This window comes from Cololabis saira, chromosome 19 (assembly GCF_033807715.1).
Source record: "Cololabis saira isolate AMF1-May2022 chromosome 19, fColSai1.1, whole genome shotgun sequence".
NCBI classification, from domain to species: domain Eukaryota; kingdom Metazoa; phylum Chordata; class Actinopteri; order Beloniformes; family Belonidae; genus Cololabis; species Cololabis saira.
In genome coordinates, this window is record NC_084605.1 from 11,560,124 (window position 1) to 11,587,375 (window position 27,252).

A 27,252-nucleotide genomic window follows, 5' to 3' on the forward strand; every position below is an offset into this window, starting at 1 on the left:
TGAATGTTGGGTATTTTACGTGTTATACAAAAACAGGTAGGTCTACTAACTGCTCCAAACGTTTCTTCACTGAAGTAGTTTGACCCTCCAAAGCTTCTGTATGTCGAGGTCAATTGTTTGGACTTCATGCTGTATATTGTGTCCTAGTTCTCCGAGGGTGTTGGTCTGAGTGAGGATGAAAGCATACAGTGCAGGATTGCATCAGTTACAGCTGTTGTCTTCCAGTAGGAGAAGTTCACCAGGGTCATCTGTGTCTTTTAGCTCTGACTTATTGGTATGCATCACCTAATCCATCTTTAAGGAATATAGATTTACTGCCTGGAGGGCTCCCTGCGAGTACTCCTCTGACATTTCTCTCACTATCTCTGACGTAGTGTGCATCCTGTTGTTTTTAAGCCAGAAGCCGTCCACTTCAGTTCCCCCTGGGTCCGTTTCCTCTACAAACCGGGCACCAGAGAGCGCATCCTGCCAGGAAAGCATGTATTTCACTCACATGTCATCGTAGATTTCATCTGGTGATACGTATTTGCCACAGTTGTGTCAATGTCTTTGTCAGCTCCCAAGTGAAATGAGTATCAGTGATAAAACCATGTTAGTAAAACTGTAAACGGGATCTTTCATTTTCAGGAATTTGAGCAGAATGTTTAATGCCATTTCTCTGCCCTTCCCAGGTGATGTTGGTCTGCATCAGTTGTAGGTTCCAGCATAAGTTAAATGTTTATGTAAAATTTCAACTTTCAACTTTTACAAATGTAAGCTGCACTGTTTCTACCATGCAGTGAATGAAGTCTTTTTGTGATGGACTCGTCGCCTGATCAGGAAGATGGATGGATGGATGGATGGATGGATGGATGGATGGATGGATGGATGGATGGATGGATGGATGGATGGATGGATATATGGACACATATATAGAAACACAATAAGCAAACAAAGAAGAATGCACACATGCATGAGATAAAATGACAACTTACATTGGTTTTGCCGTTTTTTTTACCATCTTTTCACTTTCTGTTTTCAGAGCTATCATTATTATTATTATTATTATTATTATTATTATTATTATTATTATTATTATTATTATTATTATTATTATTATTGCTATTATTATTATTATTATTACTATTATTATTATCATCATCCTTGTTATTATTATTATTATTATTGTTATCATTATTGTTATTATTATTATTATTATTATTATTATTATTATTATTATTATTATTATTATTATTATTATTATTATTACTATTATTACTATTATTATTATTTTGTGTAGACTTATGATACTTTGTTTTTTTTGTTTTTTTTGTATACACTTTGTATTCAGTTAAAAGGTGGGCAAAATAAGCTTTATGCTTCAAGCCCAGACCTTTTCGGTCAAATAATCTCAATGTTCACCAGGGAAAAACCTGTGTTATCTTGTTTGTTGATTTTTGTTTGTGATTGACCGAAATAAATAAATATTAACTATTAACTATTAACTATGGATGGATGGATGGATGGATGGATGGAAGTCCTCTGTGGACCATCTCTGCCATGATAACAGTGCCATCTTGTGGAAACAAACATAATCAGCATCATCAGCAACGTCTTAATACATCCTCATTAGGGGTTGATTGATAGCCATGACAAAGAAGAATATTGTAAATTGAATCTTCTATCTAAACAGTGGAAAAAAGTACATTATCCTGAGAAACTCATTTCTAGCAGCAATGCTTTTCAAGAACAGCTTAGCCATCATTATCTCCAGCTTGATGATGCAACAACTAATGAAACTCACTATAAAAATAAAAAAAAAATTTAAAAAGAACAAAATCTTAATGGCTGGTTTAATGTTTTCCAAGCATGGAGAGATTACAGCAAAAGAGAGTCAGAAAGCGAGAGCTGTGCAGCACAAGTATGGAGAATCTGTAAGAGGCTAGAGGGTCAACGCTGGGAGATATCAGCTTAGAGTCCATTAGTGGATTATAACCATAAACTCTCTGTGGCTCATGCACCTCTCTTGGATTAAAGAGAGAGAGGGACAGGGAGATAGGCTGGCTGCTTGAGGGTGACTGGAAAGCAATTGAATTGAAGCAAAGTCAAGGGCAGAACACGGCACAAGACCGGTAAGACCCTTGGCAGCGAGCTGAGGAAAAGTTGGAGTGGCATCACTTCAGAGATTCAAAGAGATCTTGCTGGCCATCACTTGCTAGTACATCACTCGGCCAATAAAAAGACGTGCTCAAGGTGAGTTAAGACTTTAGTGGTTATCTGCAATCTGTCCAATGTCTTTATCTTATTAGCCACGTAAAAGATACAAAATCTGTTTTATTATCAAGGAAGAATTTATCAGTGATTAATTTGAGATAAATGGCAAGGTTTCCTTGAAAGTCAATTATTTATTGCCATTTGATGTTTTATTTAATTTTTTTTCTATTCTACAAAAAGACATCTCTATATTTTTATATGCTGCACAAATTGTCTTTTTTGTTGCTATATATATGAGCATTCACCGCCTTTCATCACCACCAATCTCATTATTGTTGTGTAACTTTAATTTTGTTATGGCCGAAATGATCTCTGTTTATGGGTATGTGTGTATTCGTGCGTGTGTGTGTGTGCATGTGTGTGTGTGTGTGTGTCCAGGAAAGCGCAGGAAGCATGGACTTGGATGTCGAGGGGATTATCCATTGCATCAAACAGGGGGATGAGAACGGTGTTCAAATACAGCTGCAGGAGTTCAACAAAGAGGTAAAACCACATTCAAGCTGCCGTGCGATCAGAGTAAAACTAAAACAGCACTTGCTTACAACCTTTTGTCTCCCTGCAGTATGCCCAGTGCTTCTTCTTTGATGCAGAGGAGAGGGAACGTTCCAAAGTGAGTTACGATGCTGCATCCAGAGAAAGTTTACTGTCACATGCCATGTCCCCCCACTCTACAACTTCATGTCATCCACTTGTCCCCACCCCCACCCCACTCTCTATCTGTGATTAGTAATTCTGCTGTATCAGTTATCCCTGATCCTCTCTCGTGCATGCTCAGACAGATTGAGTCCAGGCAGAGGGAACATACAACTGTGCTCATGACTATCTTGAGTTGCCACAGTCTTGTTAAACTCAGGGAAACGACATCTGAGTTTCATAAAGTAGTCCTAAAATTGTTTTATCCCTTGAAGTATCTTTTATAGACATCATTTCTTTATAACATTTTGTCTCATTGTTTCTATTATTATTTAAATCCAGTCTAGTTTGCTTTTATTTTTCAGTGAATGATGTGTGAGTCACGTTCACAGCCATTTAATGCTCATTGGCCACCTGTGAAACCATTGCTAGGCCATAGGGCACTTTTCTTGCCTCAGAAGTTTTCTCTTTTCATTGCAAAATTGTTCAGCAGCTTTCTGAAGAGATTTTTTAGAAGAAACAATTGCTTTTATAGGAGCTTTTAGGAGCTTTCACTGACAATTCTTTCCCTCTTTTCTGCTTCATTGTTCTGTGAAAATTGATTGCCCTCTTCTTGCAGCAAAGAAAACTAGAGGAGGTAAAGTGCCGCCATTCTTTAAACACTGAGTTCTTTTAAAAATGAAAAAATCCTGAATTATACTTATTTGTTTGCATCGTTTTATCAGTTCAGGAAGAATAAAGTGAGGGACTATGAGGATTCTGACTCCGACGTTGATGAGTGCGAGCCTGAAGATCGAGGCCTCCTCCTCAGACAGGTGATGTTGACACTGTCTAGTTACCAAGAGGCAGTGGCGTCAATTCAGTGGAAGCTAAGGTATGGCAAGGTTACGAGTCACAGAACTTAACTAGAGTATCAATCAACACGTCCAGCAAAAACTCATCACAGAAGTCTGATATGTAGCTGATCTGTGTGGTTAAAAAAATTGGAATTTTTTCAAATGCAGTCTCGCTCACTGCAAAAACTCAAAATCTTACCAGGAATATTTGTCTTATTTCTAGTTAAAATGTCTCATTTTAAGTCAAAAAATCTCATTACACTTAAAACAAGATTCACCACCAGAAAAATAAATTGTTATTTGACCATTTTCACCTGATTCAAGTACATTTTCACTTGAAATAAGTAGAAAAATCTGCCAGTGGGACAAGATTTATCTTCTCATTACAAGCAAAACAATCTTGTTCCACTGGCAGATTTTTCCACTTATTTTAAGTGAAAATCTACTTGAAACAGGTGAAAATGGTTGTTTTTTTTTGACTAAAAATTTGCCATTTTAACTAGAAATAGAACAAATATTCTTGTTAAGATTTTGGGTTTTTGCAGTGTATAATAACTAGTGAAATCGAACAAAAAACAAACATTTACATTTAACCCTTGAAGCAAAGGTGTGGCGGCTGCCATACCTTGCCATACCCAATTGACGCCCCTGCCAAGAGGGATAGATTAATGCTTCTTTGAAAATTAGTTTTAAAACCAAAGGCCTTTTTTTCTCTTTTTTGGTTCATCTTTTTAGAATTTAGCTCTTGTCCTCATGAGATTCATAAGATCAAGAGTCAAACAACGTCTGTTGAGGGTGTCACTGCGCACCCTGAGGATCCTCTCCAGGGACAAAAAGATCTTGGGCCCCTTGGTGACTGACAGCGGCCTTTTGACTTTGGCCAATCTCGCTGGGCTGACGACAAGTGACACCAGCGACGAAACAAACGACCCTGACTCCGATTTCTATGACAACATCATCGCTTCTCTCGCGGAAGCCAACATTTATCAGAGTCACGTCAATGAGGATGAAGGCGAGGCGGAGGACGGTGATGAGAACGACGAGTGCCCCGCTATTGATGAGGACTCCCAGAGCGACCTCAGCAATGCCCACAGTGCAGATCTGGACAGCGTGAGCTGGTTCGGGAGCCACAGAACCAGCATCAATGAAATGCACAGAGGTGGAACCCATCAAAAGGTGCTGGAGCGAGGGAAGAGGGATCGGAGAGAGAGCAAGGTGGTTGTGGAGGAAGAGGAGGAGGAGGAAGAAGCGGCACCGGGAGACGAGGCACTAAGAAAAGAGGCCATGAAGGTGTTGTGCAATGTGGTTTACAACAGCACCTGGGCGCAGGAGCGGTTCAGTGCTCTCAGGTGGGCAGTTTTACAATTTATCCAATTCCAACATACACAGAGCTTCACATCAGGCTCGGCATTTTGCAACAGTTCTGAACAATCACAAAGAAATGTGATCATGCAACTATTATATTGGATATAGCTATCTTTGCTTGAAAGTGAGAGGTTCATTCACTTTCAGAGTAGGGTTGCCACCCGTCCCGTAAAATACGGAATTGTCCTTGTATTGAACTAATACGGGACACGATTTGTACCGTATTTTCATTAACTTTTACACCATATTCTAGTTGAATTATTGAAATAAATTAACTTTTACACCATATTCTAGTTGAATTATTGAAATAAATTAACTTTAACACCATATTCTAGTTGAATTATTGAAATAAGTTAACTTTTACACCATATTCTAGTTGAATTATTGAAATAAATTAACTTTTACACCATATTCTAGTTGAATTATTGAAATAAGTTAACTTTTACACCATATTCTAGTTGAATTATTGAAATAAATTAACTTTTACACCATATTCTAGTTGAATTATTGAAATAAATCAACTTTTACACCATATTCTAGTTGAATTATTGAAATAAATTAACTTTTACACCATATTCTAGTTGAATTATTGAAATAAGTTAACTTTTACATCATATTCTAGTTGAATTATTGAAATAAATTAACTTTTACACCATATTCTAGTTGAATTATTGAAATAAATTAACTTTTACACCATATTCTAGTTGAATTATTGAAATAAGTTAACTTTTACACCATATTCTAGTTGAATTATTGAAATAAATTAACTTTTACACCATATTCTAGTTGAATTATTGAAATAAATTAACTTTTACACCATGTTCTAGTTGAATTATTGAAATAAATTAACTTTTACACCATATTCTAGTTGAATTATTGAAATAAGTTAACTTTTACACCATATTCTAGTTGAATTATTGAAATAAATTAACTTTTACACCATATTCTAGTTGAATTATTGAAATAAATTAACTTTTACACCATATTCTAGTTGAATTATTGAAATAAGTTAACTTTTACACCATATTCTAGTTGAATTATTGAAATAAATTAACTTTTACACCATATTCTAGTTGAATTATTGAAATAAGTTAACTTTTACACCATATTCTAGTTGAATTATTGAAATAAATTAACTTTTACACCATATTCTAGTTGAATTATTGAAATAAATTAACTTTTACACCATATTCTAGTTGAATTATTGAAATAAATTAACTTTTACACCATATTCTAGTTGAATTATTGAAATAAATTAACTTTTACACCTTATTCTAGTTGAATTATTGAAATAAATTAACTTTTACACCATATTCTGGTTGAATTATTGAAATAAATTAACTTTTACACCATATTCTAGTTGAATTTTGAAATAAATTAACTTTTACACCATATTCTAGTTGAATTATTGAAATAAATTAACTTTTACACCATATTCTAGTTGAATTATTGAAATAAGTTAACTTTTACACCATATTCTAGTTGAATTATTGAAATAAATTAACTTTTACACCATATTCTAGTTGAATTATTGAAATAAATTAACTTTTACACCATATTCTAGTTGAATTATTGAAATAAATTAACTTTTACACCATATTCTAGTTGAATTATTGAAATAAATTAACTTTTACACCATATTCTAGTTGAATTATTGAAATAAATTAACTTTTACACCATATTCTAGTTGAATTATTGAAATAAATTAACTTTTACACCATATTCTAGTTGAATTATTGAAATAAATTAACTTTTACACCATATTCTAGTTGAATTATTGAAATAAGTTAACTTTTACACCATATTCTAGTTGAATTATTGAAATAAATTAACTTTTACACCATATTCTAGTTGAATTATTGAAATGAATTAACTTTTACACCATATTCTAGTTGAATTATCGAAATAAATTAACTTTTACACCATATTCTTCACCTGTAGGCTATATTACATCTTGGCTGATGTGGACATACATAGCATAGGAGGCTATTTCAGTTACTAGTATGGTTGTCTGTCTGTACAGCCATGCAAGTTCAATGCTATTAAAGCACTATAAACTTTAAATCAAAGCATTTTGTTTTTTCATATAAAATAAACACATTTTTATACAGTTTAGAAGTTTTGGGGCTCTTTTTTTTGGCTCCTGCGCTGCTGAAATCAGGGCGTCCCTTATTTCTATTTCTGAAAGGTGGCAACCCTATTTCAGAGGTCAGTACAACAAATGTAAATGACAAATTGAGGTGGACAGTGAAATGGAAGCCTCAGAGAAACAGTGTGCAACCAGCTTCATGGATTTTCTCAGCGTTTTCAAACTCTTCATTCCACTTCTGTGTAAATCAGGTTCTATCTCCACATGAAACATTTTCTTTTTTCCTCTGCCAGCCTCCTGAGCGGTCTCATTGAGCACCTGTCCTCCAGTGTCAACTGGTCATGTCCCTCCAGTGTTCAGTTCTACGAGCTGCGCCTGATGTTCCTCACCACTGCACTACGGCCAGAGCTCGGCACTCAGCTACAACAGGCAGCTCATCCTCACATATTTGCAAATCCACTCTATCTGGGATTTTGTCCCTCAGCATCACGCAGTACTCGAGTTGTAAAATAAAATCAGGGGGGATGGTGGATTTTATCATATGGGGACAGATAATTTGTGCTGATTACAAATAATATAATATATTACAAATAATAGCACTGACCAAAACACCTGCAGAAATACTGCAGGAATGACATAGCAGCAGTTAAATGCAGCCTTCTGTAAGCTTTAAATATCCACTGGGTTTACATCAAATACATCAAAACACAACAATAAAAAATAGTTTTCTGAACTTATCAATATGACTCTGTCCTTCACAGGATAAGTAAAGTGGATCACTGCAAAAACTCAAAATCTTAACAAGAATATTTGTCTTATTTCTAGTTAAAATGTCTCATTTTAATAAAAAAAATCTCATTACACTTAAAAAAAGACTCATCACTGGAAAAAACAACAATTTTCACCTTTTTCAAGTAGATTTTCACTTGAAATAAGTAGAAACATCTGCCAGTTGAACAAGATTTTTTTGCTTGTAATAAGAAGATAAATCTTTTCCTGCAGATTTTCCTTTTTATTTCAAGTGAAAATTTACTTGAAACAAGTGAAAATTGTCAAATAAGTAATTTTTCTGGTGTTATTTTTCTGGTGATGACTCTAAATGTTGAAATAGCAGTAAAACCACATTCATTGATGAAATGACATAAGGGATGGAAAGGGCGGATGGCAGTTTTACAGGGGGGATGATTTTGACTGTTTTTATTTCAGGAGGGATACCATCCCTCCTCATCCCCCCTCAACTCCAGTACTGGCATCACGTCAGTGCTTCGTACTCTCACATTGATAATTGTCGTCCTGCAGGCGGGAGGCGTGCCCCTCCTCACAGCAGCCTTGGAGAGCATCCTGGCGGTGCAGTGGAAGGACCAGTATGAGTGCGTGCTGGACCGGGCGGCACCACCCATCTCTCTGGAAGCCTCCCAACGCATCGTAGAGATCCTCAAAATCTTCTTCAATATCACCTACAGCAGCCACAGGCACGAGCCAAGTGAGGTCGGTGGTTATGAACAAGTGATAAGACAGTTGGTTTCAGGTGTGAGTGAAGAAGGAAGAGGAAAAAGCTACATTAAAGTAGAAGCAGAGGTGTCAAGTAACAAAGTACAAATACTTTGTTACCTTACTTAAGTAGAAATTTTGGTTATCTATACTTCACTGGAGTAATTATTTTTCAGACGACTTTTTACTTTTAGTTCTTACATTTTCACGCAATTATCTGTACTTTTTACTCCTTACATTTTAAAAACAGCCTCGTTACTCTATTTCATTTCGGCCTTTAAAAAAAAACTATCCAGTTAAATTGCTCCGTCCAGATAGAGTGAGTTTGGTTGTGGTTGTTTCAGATGTTCTTGTCCAGTTTTGTTCTTACATCCGTTCCCTCAGATTCCTGCAACTAAACTTGGATGTACATTCCAATAAAGGTTAGGATAAATGATAACATGCCTCTGAAGTTTGACTTTTTGCACCATTACAATACTTATAGGCAACTAGTCATCATATCTCCTGCTCTCTGAAACACATGTTAATGCTCAATAGTACACATATATGGTTCTTTAATATATTTGCATTATACTAAGATGCATTCATTTTCAATGGCTTTTGTCCTTAATGGCTTTTTTCCCCCTTACATTACTTTTACTTTTATACTTTAAGTAGTTTTGAAACCAGTACTTTTATACTTTTACTTGAGTAAAAAACTTGAGTTGATACTTCAACTTTTACAGGAGTATTTTTAAACTCTAGTATCTATACTTCTACCTGAGTAATGAATGTGAATACTTTTGACACCTCTGAGTAGAAGACAGTGTTATCAGTCGCATCTGACATTACAAAGGAAAATGTAATAATGTATTTTCAAATCTAATCCATGTTTACCTGTTATATGACAATTACACAGCAAAAATGACTGAATATATCAAAATAAGGAGACAAATGACTTATCCTGTGTTTTTTACCCCCTCTAGGATGATGCAGCTCTGTACCGACACCTGGTGGCCATCCTGCGTCTCTGCCTAATGAGGAAGTGTCTGCTGGCAGACGATACTACTGAGCTGCAGGGGTGAGCACTATAAACCCTGAACTTCTCAGTCCTGATCATTTATATACGTGTATTCTAATAGATCAGAAGAGTCGTCCTCATTTTTAATGACTGTTCTTTTTTTATTTTGGGTATTGTGTAAGAAAACAGATGTTTTTTTTTGTATAGATGTCTTTATTGAGGGCATTAAAAAAAAGAAATAAGATTTACAATAACAATATAATTATCAATATTTTCCCCCCTTTTTTTACTTTTCATAACATTAATAAACCAAAATAAATAAATAATAATAATAATAATAATAATAATAATAATAATAATAATAATAATAATAATAATAAAAATAAAAAACAACAGCACACCCTCTCCCCTTCCCTCCCTCATATGGTCAATAGATTACATCATTCAAAATTATTTAACATATGTCTATCAATACTAGAACAAAAATGATAATAAATTAAATAATCAAGTCCTGTGTAAACACATTCATTCATTCATTCAAGAAAACTACGATGGAGTATTAGGGCCAAACTAAGACAAAAAAAAAATTGAAATTACGTGAATAAAGTCATAAAATTACGAGAATAAAGTCGTAAAATTACGAGAATAAAGTCGTAATATTACGACTTTATTCTCGCAACAATATTACTTTATTCTTGTAATTTTATGACTTTATTCTCATAATATTACGACTTTATTCTCGTAATATTACGACTTTATTCTCGTAATATTACGACTTTATTCTCATAATATTACAACTTTATTCTCGCAACATTAGGCTATGACTTTATTCTTGTAATTTTATGACTTTATTCTCGTAATATTACGACTTTATTCTCATAATATAACAACTTTATTCTCTCAACATTAGGTTTTGACTTTATTCTCGTAATTTTACGACTTTATTCTCGTAATTTCCATTTTTTTTTTTTGTCTTAGTTTGGCCCTAATACTCCGTCGTAGAAAACAGATTTTGTGTGTGAGTTTTCTTTTTTATGTAACTGAGAGTTAACAATTGCCCTCTCTGTTCCTGTGATGCCCTCATGATCTCAGTCACACCGTCAACCTGCTCTCGGCGCTGCCTCTCCAGTGTCTGGACGTGCTGCTCACGGTGCCCCTGGAGCCGGAGTCCAAGCAATGTCTGGGTGTCAACATGGACTGTGTCCACGCCCTGCTGACTTACATGGAGAACCGCCTGGAGATGGTGAGGAATAAAGCCCTATAAGCAGACGGGGGAAGGGGGTTGTGTTTGGAGTATCCCTTTCAATACCAACTCTGAAACAGAGAATCCACTTATACCGAAATAAGGACTTTCCTGTTCCTGCGCTCATCAGGGGGATAGAATCAAAGAAAAGCTGACGCCGATCCTCAATCTGCTGACAGAGAGCTGCAGGGCCAACAGAGAAACACGCATCTACATCAGGAAACAGGTAACATGAAAGCTGTTACTATATTTGGATTACACACGAGCAAAATCATGCAGCAACCCCATTACATGTGTTGCTGAGGCACTGGCTCTTACGAGAAGTAAGAGGCCTGATAGCATCAGGCGCAAAGATGACCTAAGTCCTGTGCGCTAATCAGACTTGTTAAAGCGCAGCTTTTAACACTCTGTTGCAAGTCTGCTGCTGAGAGGAGACACCTTACAATAATTACATTTCAGAGATGCACTTTATCAGAGCTTCTCAGGTCTTAAAAAGTGTCAATTTCTACTGCATCCACCAGTTTTACTATGACAATTAATGAATCTATCCCAGACATTTAGAATAGCTTCGTATCATAATTCACCTTTTCTGTGTGTGGCTATGTTTTTGCTCATTTGTGTACAGTGTATATATATATACAGTACTCGAGTTGTAAAAAACAATCAGGGGGGATGGTGGATTTTATCATATGAGGACAGATCATTTGTGCTGATTACAAATAATATAATATATTACAAATAATAGCACTGACCAAAACACCTGCAGAAATACTGCAGGAATGACATAGCAGCAGTTAAATGCGGCCTTCTGTAAGCTTTAAATATCCACTGGGCTTACATCAAATACATCAAAACACAACAATAAAAAACAGTTTTCTGAACTTATCAATATGTCTCTGTCCTTCACAGGATAAGTAAAATGGATCACTGCAAAAACTCAAAATCTTAATAAGAATATTTGTCTTATTTCTAGTTAAAATGTCTAATTTTTGTAAAAAAAAATCTCATTACACTTAAAATAAGATTCATCACTGGAAAAAACAACAATTTTCACCTGTTTCAAGTAGATTTTCACTTGAAATAAGTAGAAAAATCTGCAAGTGGAACAAGATTTTTTTGCTTGTAATAAGAAGATAAATACTTATTTCAAGTGAAAATTTACTTGAAACAGGTGAAAATTGTCAAATAAGTTATTTTTCTGGTGTTATTTTTCTGGTGATGGGTTAGGGTTAGGGTTTTACAGGGGGGATGATTTTGACAATTTTTATTTCAGGGGGGATGCCATCCCCCCTCATCCCATCTCAACTCGAGTACTGTATATATATATATATATATATATATATATATATATATATATATATATATATATATATATATTAAAGACATGGTAAAATCAGAATGCATCCCCTTAATTAGATCCTGCCTCCTCTGAGAGATGCATCACAAAAACCAGAAGAAGGCTGCACAGTGAAGAGTCGGCTGATTCGACTCATGACTCATCTGGACACAGATCTCAAACACTGCGCCGCTGACCTCATCTTTGTCCTCTGCAAGGAAAATGGTAAACAATTTCATGCCTCTGGATTAAGGGAATGAAGAATCTAGTTTTAAATTCTATCAGGTGAAGGTTAGTGTATATTTTACTCGTGATTACCGGTACTTTCTCTTCTTTTGCCAGTGAGGCGCTTTGTCAAGTACACAGGTTACGGTAATGCGGCGGGCCTGCTGGCCACCAGGAATCTGCTGGGAGGCCAGACGGCCAGGAACTCCGGTGCTCAGTACTCCAGTGACTCTGACTCAGACACAGAGGAGTACCGGCAGGTCAGAGACAGCATCAACCCGGTGACGGGCCGGGTGGAGGCACAGCAGCCAGACCCCATGGAGGGAATGACCGACGAGGAGAAGGAAGAGGAGGCCAAGAGGCTCATGGTGCTCTTCAACAAACTGTCCAGGTCAGCAAAACTGCAGACACTTACGGACACACAGTAAAAACATCTAGTGTTTTAATGATACTTTACTGGGATGTTGACGGTAAAAACATGAAAAGATTTAAATTAAACTGATTTAAGTGCATCAGTACGAAAAGAAAAAAAGTGCAGAGTTTTATAGGGATCAATATTAAATTGGTATTGTTACTCTTACCATTGCTGGTATTTATTATAAATATAAGTTAACGGTTTATTATAAATATAAGTTAACGGTTAACTATAAATATTACTATATACATTGTTCCTGGATTTGCACGCATTGTGGCCATGAAATGCATCTGCATTTCGCAGCCACAATGTGTATGAATTTAGGTGAGGTGAACTGTAGAACATTTTTTTATTATAATTTGATATAGGTCTTTTTTTCATTTTTGGTTCAAATGTTGAGACAGGAGGAAGCCTTAAAAAAAATCTGTCAAGTTGTTAATAAGAAACAGGGGTGGGATTAAATAAGTTTTCTTCTTCCCACTCCCTTTCGAGTGTTGACGAATTAATTTGTATTTTGAACCTGCACCTGATAAACCTGATAAAAGGTATTTGTTTAATTTTATGTTGCACGCAGGTCACTTATGTTATGTTTATTGCTCGAAATAAATATGAATTGAATTGAATTGAATTGAAATAGTCCAGTTCATCAGTCTTACAGCTTTTAGGAGGAAAGTGTTCTTCAACCTTATGGTTTTTTCTTATTGTTTGTCTGTCTGAGGGACAAACGGTTCATGCAGGTTGAAATCAGTGTGTTCTCCTCCACAAACCTGTAGCACAAGCTGGTGATGCAGAGTTAAGACCTGCCATTGTTGGTGTCCCCAGGAAGCCCAGATGCTGATGAGTCATTTTGGTGATATCCTAGCCCAGGGGTCGGCAACCCAAAATGTTGAAAGAGCCATATTGGACCAAAAACACAAAAAACAAACATGTCTGGAGCCGCAAAAAAAAGCCTTATAATGAAGGCAAGCGGGGGAAGATTGTATTTTTCATTATGCACTTCGAGAAAAAAGTCGAAATGTCGAGAAAAAAGTCGAAATTTTGAAAAAAAAAAGTCGAAATGTAAAGATTAATGTTGAAGTACAATCTTGAGGAAAAAAGTCAAAATGTCGAGAAAATAGTAAAAATTTCGTGAAAAAAGTCAAAATTTCGTGAATAAAGTTGAAATGTCCAGAAATTAGTCAAAATTTCGAGAAAAAAGTCAAAATTTCGTGAAAAAAGTCGAAATGTTGAGAAATTAGTCGAAATGTTGAGAAAAAGGTCGAAATGTCGAGAAATTAGTCGAAATGTTGAGAAAAAAGTTGAAATGTCGAGAAAAAAGTCGAAATGTTGAGATTAAAAAGGAATGGAAAAAGGAAGAAAAAAACTGAAAAAAGAAAAGAAAAAAAAGAAGAAAAAACAGAAAAAAAGGAAAAAAAGAAGAAAAAAGAAGGCAAAAAAGAGAAAAAAAGGAAGAAAAAAAAAGGAAATAAAAGGTCAAACATTTTTGAAAAAGCTCCAGGGAGCCACTAGGGTGGCGCTAAAGAGCCGCATACGGCTCTAGAGCCGCGGGTTGCTGACCCCTGGTCTAGCCAATATTGCAGGTGAAGGTGTTGGTAAACCCTAGTATTTGAAACAGGGGACCACCTCCACCCCTGCTCCATCGATGTAGAGAAGAGGGGGACAGGCTGTGATAATGGGAGGTTGTTTGTAAGCTCATTCGCAGCGGCACCAAATACAGTAAATACCCTTCCTGAGGAAGCAATTCAGGGGAGAGAGATTTCTGTATATCAGCTGAAAATGAATCAGTGTCGACTCAGAAAGGAACATTTTGGTCAATGACTTATTGTAAAATGCAAATATTCTTTAAAAAAGAAAAAAGTATTGCATCTTAGTTTTCAAAACAGATATTTGAAAGTATGAATTTTTCATCAATTGTGCATTTTATTAATAGCCATAGATGTATGATCGAGCCCTCCATGTCTTTTACACCGTGTGTGTTTTGTAGCCATGACATCATCCAGCCAATGGGAGTGGATGAAGAAGGGAAGCTTGTCCCGCTGTCGGGACTCGGGGGAAATCCTCCGGCTGAGGAGCCAGAGAGTGACGGAGAAACAGAGGAAGGAGACAAGAACTGAAACACATTAATTATGTTGCTTCACTTCACTCATTTTATAAACATCTCATTATTTACGTTTTTTCAGCTCATAAAAATCTTGTTGTAACTGTGTGGATAACCCAGAAAAAGAGAGTGATAGTCCATCCACCCAGCTCACTCATTCATTCTGACAGCAAGTAAACTAATGATATGACGTGATGATTTTCTTTTTTTTTTTATTTCTTCGTATTTGGATTCAGACTTATAATACAGATCGTAGAGCAGCTTTCACACTGGTTTCAGTCAAGAATGGAATTCTTGACATGTTGTAGTTGCTGACAATAAACTGATTTCCTGATTATTATAATGCCCGTAAGTCTTTCAATAAAGGTTTTAAATGTGTTAAAATGTACAGTTACATGCAATTCTCTTTAAAGGACTGCTGTTCAAAAAATTGCAAATAAACCACACATTACACATTATTCAAAGGCTAGAGCATTAATATTTGTGAATTTAAGTCATATTTCATTGAGTAAAGCCTGTAAAATGCCATTGTACCAAGCGACTCATTACAGACACTGTTGTCTTTGATAACCTTAAAGAAAAAGTATTGTCACATAAAAATGCAAATAATTTTACTGTCACTAATTGAGGCACAAATGGTGGTTGATCTCTGAATTTGTTTTGATTCTTTAAAAACATACTAATACAAATTGTACCAGAAAGAGCTTATTAAATATCATAGATCTTATTTATGTCAATTTCTTTTTTAAAAGCACACATATTTACACTGAATCAGGTAAACATAAGGGTAAGCAGCTATTTCCTGCTGGCACAGAGTGGTGCATCAATGCAGCTCCATCATCTCCTCGAGTGACATCTGCAGCTCTACAGACTGCAGGGAGGAGGCGCCGCCTCCAACAGCTATACTCTTCAGTAACTCCATTGAAGTCAAGACCACCTGACACACAAAAATAAAAAATACGTGGAGGCAGAGTTAGACGTAATGACAGCACCAATATGGCAAATGTGAGCCTGAGATTAGCGCAAAAAAATGTAAAGAAAGCTACAAAACAAGCCTTTGAGTATTTCATTTAAGAAACAATGATCCCTGCTATGGCAGAAAAAATAATTTAGACCTGAGGGAACACCGTCAACACTGATATTCATGCTTTGTTCCCTCAGTGCAGTTAATCAATTTTAGGATAAAGTTGTATCTTGAAAATGCTCAGACCAGCTTATCATTTTACATTTTCTCACCTCAACAGTGATGAGTTTTTTCTCCCAAGGCCGGTTCTCTGGGTCAGGCCACTTCTCCCCGAGACAGATGAACAGGGTGCAGGGAGGGCAGTCCCTGTCCCTCCCTTGAATGAAGTCCATTATTCCTAGAAGGAATCAATTATGCCAACATGAAACCTATTACACACATAGGGCCCAATTTACTAAGATCCTAAATAAAGAGTACTAAATTGCGTGTGCACTGAAAAAGTTTGCGCGTGCTGTTGTTGCGTGGTTTGCGGGTGATCAACTAAGATTGCGTGCGCAATTGATAACAGGTGCAAACCGCAGTATTTAAATGAGGTGTTGCGTGTCTTAGGGTTTGCGAGCGCAAACTTTGCGCCATGGAGAGTCTGGATGAATCCGTGTATCATTCGTTCTTTCCATTTTCAATTGCCAATCAAAAACCAAAACATGAAAAAGTGACTGGTTATGTTGTTATTAGTTTTTATTATAACACAAAAAACGGAAAAACGGTTGGTTTTTCATATTTCAGTTTTAGGCACAGATCAAAAATACGAAATCGAAAAACGGGCCACAGGACTGAATTTGATTTTAATATTTAATTGGTCGGGTTTACGTGACCCTGCGGTGCTCGGCATGATCTGAGGAGAAAAAGACAATCAGACACAGAACTGGAGAGCGCTTTGATTCAACTATTTATGAGTTAAGTTTTTATTCAGATGTCCACAGTATATTGCAAATATTATATATTATATAGCAAACACTGACAGTAAATGTGTGACAGACGGGACCATCATATGGCAAGAAGAGAAGAGAAGTGTTCAGAACAGCGCACAGAGCGCACACTAAAGGCTGATTTATGGTTCCGCGTTACATTAACGCAGAACCGACGGCGTAGGCTACGCGGCGACGCACACCGCACCGCGACCCTACGCCGTCGGCTACGCCGTCGATTTAACGCAGAAGCATAATTCAGGCGAAGCTGCAGTCTCTGCGCTGATACTGACACAGCGGGTCGGAGCGGTTTGGTCATGATGTTTAACCTGTGTTTTGTGATTAATAAGCACGGGTTTTAATTAAATGTAATTTACGAAGGATGATTTCACGTTCAATAAGATAAATAATCAATAAAATACAAAGTTTTGGCACAAAGGCTTGGCCTGCTTGTGGGCGAGTGGAGGGGGGCACAATAAGAGAAGGTGGCAAGATAGAAGGCGAAGAACTAAAGAAAAAGTGGCCTTTAATAAAACTTGTGCAACCATTTTTAAAATAGCATGCAGCAGAATAAAGACTCTCTCTCTGCGTATTCTTTGATTTTGGATGTCGCCTCCTTGCCACAATAACAGCAGCAGCAGATTAGCACCTTCCTTTCAAACGTATTAAATACAGACGCAATCACAATACGCGCAATTACTTTCAGGCTTGGTAAATCTCATTGCGTGTGGTAAATGGACCACACATCTTCCCCTCCCAGTATTTAGCGCTCTCTGGCGGTTACGCCCCATATTGATTATTCATCAGGGCAAAAGTACTAAATGGATTGCGTGCGCTATTCTGCGGATTTCAGAGACGCAGTCCTCTTTGCACGCTGTTAGTAGATCAGCTTGCACATTGGTTTGCGGGTGCTGTCAAGTTTGCACACGTTTTTACGCATGCAAACCTTTAGTAAATCAGGCCCATAGAGTATTTAGCTTCATGCTAGTATAGAGTTCAATATTTCTTTCACACACCTTGCAAAAATGTCCTGAAGGGATAAAGAGTTTCAGGGTTCAGTTTAGAAATCTCTTGAGGCTTTCTGGTGTTGTCAAACTTGTCGAAGCTCCAGAAAGCTTTGATTTCACCCCGACGCTGGCCGTAGACCACGTGACCTGATACCCTTACGTCAACGCCGTCTCCCAGAATATCCAGAATCCTTTGGGTCAGCTTAGCTTGGGTTTTATCCAGCATTGGTCCAGGTTTTGGCAGAGAGACGAGGGTGAGGTCTGTGTCACAATCCGAAACTGCACCAACGAGGTTAGGCCTATCGTGGAGAGAAGATTTTTCAGCACTGAAAATGTATTTTTGACATTGCTGCTGAGACTGCAGTGAGATTGATACCAGAGTACAGGTCAAATTATAGCTAGGGTAAGCTGTTACATACCTGAAAAATTCAATAATCAAATGTAAACCATCTTAAATCAGTGACCTATGGCCTGCTTCACGTGGCTGTCTCATGAATGCATTGCATGTGCAGAATTACATGTATTTAATGTCAAGTAGGGCTGGGCGATATGGACCAAAAGTCATATCTCGATATTTTCTAGCTGAATGGCGATACTCGATATATATCGATATTTTTTCTGTGACATAATTGGGGTTTCCCCCAAAGCATTATAGCATAGCATCTCTGTTAGCTTAATTTTTTTCTGAGGCAAACCCTTAAAAAAACAGTCAGTTTTAAGTCAAAGCCTCGTGCCAAATGTCACACAGGTACCTTTATTAACAGAGGTCTGCACAATATCAAAATGTATAAAACAAATGAAATAAAAATAAACTGCCTGCATATATAGAATAAAAATGCTTCTTGAATAAAATAAAACAAATATCCCTTTCCTGCATAACAATTAAATTAAAATACACTGTGCAATTAATACAATGTAGACAGTAACAGGCAGACTTTTCCTCTGAGGTTAACAGTTGTGCAAATAACAAAACATTTGTGCAAATCTCAAATAAAACATTCAAGTCAATTTGTCACAAAATAAGCTATATAAAAAAAAAAACAAAAAAAAAACATCGATATAAACGATATTGTCTCGTACCATATCGCGTTTGGAAATATATCGATATATATTAAAATCGCGATATATCGCCCAGCCCTAATGTCAAGTGTCATCTAAAGTTTGGGATGGCGTTTAACTTTGCTGCATGAAGTAAGCATTAGGAAAGTTGTGTTGTAGCAGTTCAAGAAAGCCCCCCCCCCCCCCAAAAAGCACTGTCTTTTCACCAAATATTAGAACGCTGAGGCCATTTAACAGGTTGGTATACTAGTAAATTACACCATGTTTTTCTTTTTGCCGCATATCAACTGAATATCTCTATCGTGTTTTCTTTAAAGTGTCATACCGTTTATTTATATAATGCTATGAATGGTTATTTATGTGGTCAGCCTTTTTACAGATATAAATAAGATGTTGTGTGTAACAAGTGAAAGTTCCAGTGTTGCACTGACATGCCCGACCAGTCGCCCTGCATACAGTATATGCAGTACTCGAGTTGTAAAAAACAATCAGGGGGGATGGTGGATTTTATCATATGGGGACAGATAATTTGTGCTGATTAGAAATAATATAATATATTACAAATAATAGCACTGACCAAAACACCTGCAGAAATACTGCAGGAATGACATAGCAGCAGTTAAATGCAGCCTTCTGTAAGCTTTAAATATCCACTGGGCTTACATCAAATACATCAAAACACAACAATAAAAAACACTTTTCTGAACTTATCAATATGACTCTGTCCTTCACAGGATAAGTAAAATGGATCACTGCAAAAACTCAAAATCTTAACAAGAATATTTGTCTTATTTCTAGTTAAAATGTCTAATTTTAGTAAAAAAATCTCATTACACTTAAAAAAGACTCATCACTGGAAAAAACAACAATTTTCACCTGTTTCAAGTAGATTTTCACTTGAAATAAGTAGAAAAATCTGCCAGTGGAAAAATATTTATTTGCTTGTAATGAGAAGATAAATCTTGTCCCACTGGCAGATTTTCCTATTTATTTCAAGTGAAAATTTACTTGAAACAGGTGAAAATGGTTAAATAAGTTATTTTTCTGGTGATGTTTCTAAATGTTGAAATAACAGTAATACCACATTCATTGATGAAATGACATAAGGGATGGAAAGGGGGGATGACAGTTTTACAGGCGGGATGATTTTGACCGTTTTTATTTCAGGGGGGATGCCATCCCCCCTCATCCCCCCTCATCCCCCCTAAACTCGAGTACTGAGTATATGTTGTCAAGACCAATCAGCTCACTTTTACATTATTTTAACCAGCAGTCAAACGCTGGCATGACAGATGATTCCTCTTAAATAGAAAGATTTCTACTCTCAAGTAGGAGCTAAAAAAATGTGTTTGCTGAATTACATTCTGCTATAGTTCCTGCAGTACCCACTCAAAAAAGAAGTACAACTTCCTCCGGCAATTATAACGACAATAAAAAGGTTCCTGTGGTCCAAAAACAACAGTTTTTTCAGTTCATTCCATGTATACAGCCTCTTTCACACCCTGGCCCCATTATATCCCCCCACCAAAAAAAAGCGAGTAATCTTAAACTGCCATTGTGCCCTTTAAAAATTCACACAGTCCAAACAGATGCAGCTCAGCATCACATCAGCGTGTTTGTACAAACTGCATAAAGGTATTGTGGGTCTTTTGTGTGGCATGAGTGTGACCGACGAGGTAAGTCTGACTCTTCCTTACACACAGAGCTCATCTCCCCTCTTTTTCACCCTGTTACTACCTCACAGTGGCAAAAATCCTAGGTATGAGTCCTCAGGCTCATACCTTCACATGGCAGAATATTATAGGATATGTACAGGATGTAAGCGGTGTAAACAGATCTTAAGTCATCCCATCTTAGCTTCTGTCTGTTTCAGGGTTTATACAGCAATCCTTATGTTAAATTTAATACCAATTTACCGGTAATACCTTTTTCACTACCTTCAGATTTTTTTTAAAAACTGTCACAACATTAAGTGTTAATCACGGATCTTTTAACATTAATACAGATTTTGAACTATAGAACACTATACAGAACAGATTTATAGACTCATTGATGTTGACCAGATGTTTCACATTTATTTCACTTTGTGAATGACAATAAAATAGACTGCTTAAAATGTAAAAGGTAAAAAATAATACCAATTTTAAAAAAAAATAATACCTCTGACAGTGAATTTAACACTTTTAATCGCCTTAAATTTGGCAATTTTCATTTATCACTTTTTAATACTTTTTAAAACCCCGCGGAAACCCTGCTGTTTAGGCCTCCCTTCTTCCCTCATAGCCCTCTTTTGTCTCATTGGTAGATTTTTGCTTCTGACCACATCTTCACTTCTTACTAAATTTGTACATTTACTAAATAAAATAGTTTCACATTTTTAAGCAGGACCTTGTTGATAGCTGCTTTATGTACTGAAAGAATTTATTCAAATAAAAGAAAAATACTGTAGGCAGACAGACAGCGTCTCTGAAAGATTTAGAAAATTCTAATTGGATTTGTTGTCATTTCATTTGACGTTGTCATTTTCCCCCCACATGTTTTTTAGTTTTTAGTAAATATTTATTTCGGTCAATCACAAACAAACAAGATAACACAGGTTTTTCCCTGGTCAACATTGTGATTATTTGACCGAAAAGGTCTGGGCTTGAAGCATAAAGCTTATCTTGCCCACCTTTTAACTGAATAGAATATACAAAAAAACAAATGAAGTATCATAAGTCTACACAAAATAATAATAATAGTAATAACAATAATAATAATAATAATAATAATAATAATAATAATAATAATAATAATAATAATAATAATAATAATAATAATAACAATAATAATAACAATAATGATGATGATGATAATAATAGTAATAATAATAATAATAATAATAATAGAAATAATATGATAATAATAATAATGATAGCTCTGAAAACAGAAAGTGAAAAGATGCTAAGGAAACCGGCAAAACAAATTTAAGTTGTCATTTTATCTCATGCATGTGTGCATTCTTCTTTGTTTGCTTATTGTGTTTCTGTATATGTGGCCATTGCTTTGAATAATATCTTGTATGCTTTTATTGAATTTGCTAGTTTTTTATTTTTTTTTATTTTTTATTTTCTAATGAGTTCCACAGTTTTACTCCTAAAACAGATATACATCTGCCCTTTGCATTTGTTCTAACTGTTGTTGTGTCAAACATTGCTGTTCCCCTGAGGTCGTGTTTCCCCCTTACAGTAATATCTGTAGTGAAAATGTTGTTAGAATTATGACTTTAACCCAGAGCAGTCTCAATCCCAGGCAAATCGTTACCCCTTCAGCTGCAGAGCTTCTGGCTCCAGTTACATGTTTACACATCAGAGTACTATCAACTTTTTGAATGTATCCTTCTTGACAAGAACAGAAACTTGCTTTAAAAAAATAGTCAGTTGTTTTGAAATGGAAAAGGGAATGTCGTGAGACATATTTTCTGATGGTACCTGTAGACTAGGCGGAATCCAGCTTCATTCCCAACCAGCGTCTCAAGCACTTTCTCCCCTCGGTAGCACACTGTTATCTTGAACTCAGTCTCTAAGGATAATAAAAAAGGAGAAATGTATTAGAAAAGGTGCTTAACAGCCTCGTCCTGATGAAAACATGTTATTCAAGATGCAGGTCATGACTTATTTTTCTTGACAGGGCACACAATAGTCTTGGAAATCATACTGCATTTAATATTTTGCGTAATTTATGTTAGTGTGTGTGTACAGACGCATCCAACAACTTACTGAAATTATCTCCATCTCCAGTCTTGTGCATTGTTTGCAGGAAGTGTGTAGCATAGGCCCCTCCCACATCTCCCTGCACTGGACATGCTGGTTGCCCAGGCAACCCAGTTTCACTGGCTGCACCCGAAAACATTACTGGATCTTGCTGTTGCCCTGGCAACGGGTGTCCACCAATCACAATCTGATTCTGCAGCTGTTGCTGCTCAGGAGGAAGCTCAAAGCCCACGGTGCCCTCTGTGGAAAAGTTGGAGAATCTGAAAAAGTGTTTGTAGCGAAGTACCTTGGAAACTCTCGGCCTTCAGCTTGTGCTGCAGAAGGGAGGAGGAAATGCGGAGCAGTGCTGACAATATTACCTACGTCTGGGCCAATGTTCAGGTCTCTCAAGCACTCCTGGAGAAGATCCTGGCCAGCTGGACAATCCACAGACAAATGTTGATCAGTTTGGAAATTCAGACTGATTCCTTTAAATATATTCACAGCTATAACTAAACTGCATTTCCCTGTTACAAAAATACATACCAGTATAGAGAAAATAGAATAAGAAGAACTTTACCTGGCATCGCAATGTCTTCTGGAAGGTAGATATCATCAACAAAGTTTTGGAAAGCCTGATTCTGAGAATTATAAATATTCACATATGAGTTTAAGGCTAAATAAAACATTACAGCCACGTGTGCTTAAAAGTTAAACCTACACGTACGGTCACTTACCTCTGGAAATGCAAAGCCGTTATACAAGTTATCGTCATCCTGTTCCTGGGAGCCAGCAGAAGAATTAGCTTTGTGAGAAGAAAAATCAGTTTATTCTCGTTTTAGTATTTATTCTCACACGAAAGATTTATTCCTTTCTCATTATCTTGATCTGCACTGTGCATCCACTGATAAGTTTCATTAGATTTAATTTGCAGATCAATATTTAAGAAAAAAAAATTAACGGCATTATAATGTGCTTACAGGATCTGAAATGTATCATATAAATAAAGAGGTTTAAGGCTGCAAAATACAGAACAATTGAATGTTTGTCCCATTTAGTTTTTATCCACAAGAAAAAAACAAACGTGCAACCGTGCAATCTTATCCAACAAGATTGAAGGATAAGATGCAAGAGAGAGAATTATGGAATTATGCAGGTAATAATTACTGATCTTTTTGTCCTTGTTTTAATCGGGACTATTTATTATTTATTTTTCCTTTTTTCTTTTCTTACTGGTTCTTTGTTACATTTTTTTTTTTTGTGTTTTGTGTTTGCTTCTTTTTTGGGTGGAAATGCTAGAAACCATTTGTTATAGAAAGTGTAAATAATAATAATGTGAAGGTTAAAGGGTAGGCATTTATAAGCTCAGAGCTTCAGCCTACTCCTTTTCGATCCAAATGATTACATGACATGTTATGAATGAGTGTACCATATTGAGCACATGATCGGAGAAAAAAAAAAAAAAACGTGCAACCTGGTGAATGCTAGGGTTGCAAAGGGCCAGAAAATTCCCAGTAAATTTTCAGAAATTTTCCATGTTAACATTCAAGATTCAAGCTTTCAAGAAAATCTACAGCAATAAATGGGGAATTTGTGTTTATTTTCTGTCTTCAAATGTGAATACCAACCTTCTGTTAGATTGTTAGCAGAGTAGCATGGAAACCCGTATAAATTCAAAATAAATATTAATTTAAAAAATAATATTTTTGACTTTGTATCTACACAGTACATTAATAGCAAAACATTACAGAGGTGGGCTTGGGTCAATTCCCCGGGGGCCACCGAGGGAAACCACTTTGGGCCTGAGCAAGGCCCTTAACCCTAACTGTGCTGTAAAGGTGCCAGCCATTGTCTAACTAGAGATGGGTTAAAAGCAGAGGATAATTTCCCCTTGTGGGATGAATAAAGGTTAATAAAATAAAATAGTTCAAATATTTTAAAATTGAATCTTGAAAAATGAATGGAAATAGGCGAGATGAAGAAATTAATAATTCCACAGCCAGCATCCTAATATGATCCACATTCCTCTCTTTCCTATCTCCCTCCTCTTTTCTTCCTTAAGGTGAATCTAAAGAAACGTCGGACTAAATCAATTCTGCTGAATTTGCATTAACTGCTTTTAACCCCCCCCCCCAAAAAAAAAATTAAATGTTCCAGTTAAATGTAGGTTCTCTATTATAGACGTAAAGTTCCTATGAATTTCCATTTTTATTTCCTTTATTCCCATGGGAAGTTTTTCAATTTTGAAAATTCACTGTGTATTTCAACCACAATCTTCACCTCCTAATGCTGAATCCTTCGGCCATTGAAACACTTTATGGGGGTTAGCAGTGTCGTTCTTGTTATCTGACTGCAGTTTGAAGCCCTTAGCTCGTAGGGCGCTGCGGAAGTTCCTCTTCCACACAGAAGCGTCGCCTTGAGCACGGCCGTTGCCGCTCACCTCAGCCCAAGCCTACAAGGAGGAACCAAACACTTACAGCATGTGTGTACAGGCTAAGATATAAAGAGAATATTTATTGTATATCACAGTAAATCAAAAATGGAGACGCTGACACCAACCTTAAAGATGAGAACATCGGTGTCAGACGAGTCCTGTCTCAGAGCATGTTTCCATGGGATAGTAAACTCAGTTTTTTCCAGGTTTGTCCAGTTGACACCAGGAAACCTGCCGCTGTCAATTTTTTCCCGCAGCCATGGTATCAGCAGAGGTCTTGGATAAGCCATTTCTACAGGCGCAAGAAAAAGATGTAACTTTACCAGGTCCAGCACATCTAATTTTGGTGCTGTGACCTTTAACATTTGCATTTATTTGTTACCATTCCGGTACCAGGGAAGCGTGTCCAGAAAACACGACACTGCTACTGTACTTCACTCAACAGTTACATTCATTGTTAATTTTAAGAGTTTTAAGTAATTTTAAGAAATGTGGCTCCTTAAAAAAGTGTGATACTTGTTTGTTAATAATCTGGTAATTTATATATATATATACACACACATATATATATATATATATATATATATATATATATATATATATATATATATATACACACACACATATATATATATATATATATATATATATATATATATATATATATATATATATATATATATATATATATATATATATATATATATATATATATAAAGTTCAGGTTAATCTGTATTTCTCCATTTCTAAAATATCAAAGATTCTGGAGATGAAAAAAAATAATCATAGCCTGTACAGTATCTGATCTGTTTGGAAACATTATAAATCCAAGAAAGAGGAAGCAGGCTGAAAACAGATGCCATAATACAGAACAATAGCATGATAAAGATAACATCTTTACTTGTGTAAGAGTTATGTTAGAAGTTAATCCACACTTATGAAGCAGAAATTGTTTATCTGCCATTGGTCTTATCAGTTATCATTGAGCTGATTTTCTAAGATAATACTAAGCAGTCATATTTAACTGAAATATGAAATAATACACATACAATTGTTTTTCTTTAAATTTGAAGTACTTATTACCTTTTTTGTTATTATGAAACATCAGCAAATTTGGTCTTCAACAATTTTCTAGTAAGTAGGCTACTCTTTGCATATTAATTAATACTTTTGATCATTTTTAAAAGTTGTATTTTATTTCATTGTAATAAATTGTAAATAAATTAATTGTAAACCTTATTTTAATTATTTTGATTAGACTACTGGAGGTTGTGCACAGGTCTCAGAAATATCAAAATATAATCTAACCATCAGACTTTAAGGGATTAAGATGCGATGCAGCGATGTGCTTGTTATAAATGTTGTGTTCAGTTGCGGCTCGTAAATCGTAATGAGACGAGCTCATCAATCAGCATGGTTAATGCAGTAACTACACAGACAGCTACATCTAGTGTCAACATCTCTCAGAAAGGTTTAACTTAACCTCAATATGAATAAATTTCACTGGCAGTCAAGGGTTTTATACGGTATCAAAATAATGCATCTCGTAAGAATTACATTTGGTCTTTAAACCTCTCCTACCTGATCAAGTTTCCTTGTTGCAACAGAGTGTTGAACTTGTCGTCGTTTCAACAGTCGGATATTAAAAATATGTCAACCGTAAAAGTATGCGGACAAACTGAAGCTGTGAGAGCAGCCGTCATTCAGTCTCCAGCTTAAATACTGTCCGCTTTTCCGCCTTCTGGTGTTTCTCGGGAAACTCCGGCCGTAGGTTTCGTTTTCCTGATGTGACGTCGCCGGGCCGCTTTAACACAGCGCTGCATTAGCAGACTTGTGAGGACCCACGGTCAGAATCATCCCTCTGTAAAACTGCCATTATGTCATTTCATCAATGAATGTGGTATTACTGCTTTTTCAACATTTAAAGTCATCACCAGAAAAATAACACCAGAAAAATAACTTATTTGACAATTTTCACCTGTTTCAAGTAAATTTTCACTTGAAATAAGTAGGAAAATCTTCAAGTGGGACAAGATTTATCTTCTTATTACACGTAAAAAAAAATCTTGTTCCACTGGCAGATTTTTCTACTTATTTCAAGTAAA

The 27,252-nt window shown here is 36.0% G+C and overlaps 2 protein-coding genes across 2 annotated transcripts; one reads left to right on the forward strand and one right to left on the reverse strand.

The window, feature by feature from the left end:
- Window positions 1-1,990: 1,990 nt before the first annotated feature.
- si:dkey-94f20.4 (synembryn-A) lies at window positions 1,991-15,368 on the forward strand. The gene is made up of 14 exons (XM_061707911.1): window positions 1,991-2,232; window positions 2,632-2,736; window positions 2,816-2,863; window positions 3,506-3,523; window positions 3,612-3,701; window positions 4,458-5,071; window positions 7,470-7,605; window positions 8,476-8,664; window positions 9,633-9,727; window positions 10,760-10,910; window positions 11,041-11,136; window positions 12,327-12,471; window positions 12,589-12,862; window positions 14,871-15,368. The coding sequence occupies exons 2-14, from the start codon at window positions 2,647-2,649 to the stop codon at window positions 14,998-15,000; spliced, it is 2,076 nt and encodes a 691-aa protein (XP_061563895.1). The 5' UTR covers window positions 1,991-2,232; window positions 2,632-2,646; the 3' UTR covers window positions 15,001-15,368.
- Window positions 15,180-26,911, reverse strand: irf3 (interferon regulatory factor 3). Its single transcript, XM_061707912.1, has 11 exons — window positions 26,729-26,911; window positions 25,273-25,439; window positions 24,994-25,165; window positions 23,451-23,518; window positions 23,294-23,354; window positions 23,094-23,150; window positions 22,741-22,974; window positions 22,453-22,543; window positions 17,933-18,222; window positions 16,221-16,345; window positions 15,180-15,921 (listed from the first exon to the last, which is right to left on the reverse strand). Exons 2-11 carry the CDS (start codon window positions 25,435-25,437, stop codon window positions 15,808-15,810), a joined length of 1,377 nt encoding a protein of 458 aa, XP_061563896.1. The 5' UTR covers window positions 25,438-25,439; window positions 26,729-26,911; the 3' UTR covers window positions 15,180-15,807.
- Between the last annotated feature and the right edge of the window lie 341 nt (window positions 26,912-27,252).

Excerpts from the sequence above, each read along its gene's own strand:
- si:dkey-94f20.4 (XM_061707911.1), top strand. The coding sequence starts at position 2,647 with ATGGACTTGGATGTCGAGGGGATTATCCATTGCATCAAACAGGGGGAT. Across the intron at positions 10,911-11,040 it reads TGGAGAACCGCCTGGAGATG|GGGGATAGAATCAAAGAAAA; the intron begins GTGAGGAATAAA and ends TGCGCTCATCAG. Across the intron at positions 12,472-12,588 it reads TGTCCTCTGCAAGGAAAATG|TGAGGCGCTTTGTCAAGTAC; the intron begins GTAAACAATTTC and ends TTCTTTTGCCAG.
- irf3 (XM_061707912.1), bottom strand. The coding sequence starts at position 25,437 with ATGGCTTATCCAAGACCTCTGCTGATACCATGGCTGCGGGAAAAAATT. Across the intron at positions 23,151-23,293 it reads AGAAGACATTGCGATGCCAG|CTGGCCAGGATCTTCTCCAG; the intron begins GTAAAGTTCTTC and ends TGGATTGTCCAG. Across the intron at positions 22,544-22,740 it reads TGGAGATGGAGATAATTTCA|AGACTGAGTTCAAGATAACA; the intron begins GTAAGTTGTTGG and ends TATTATCCTTAG.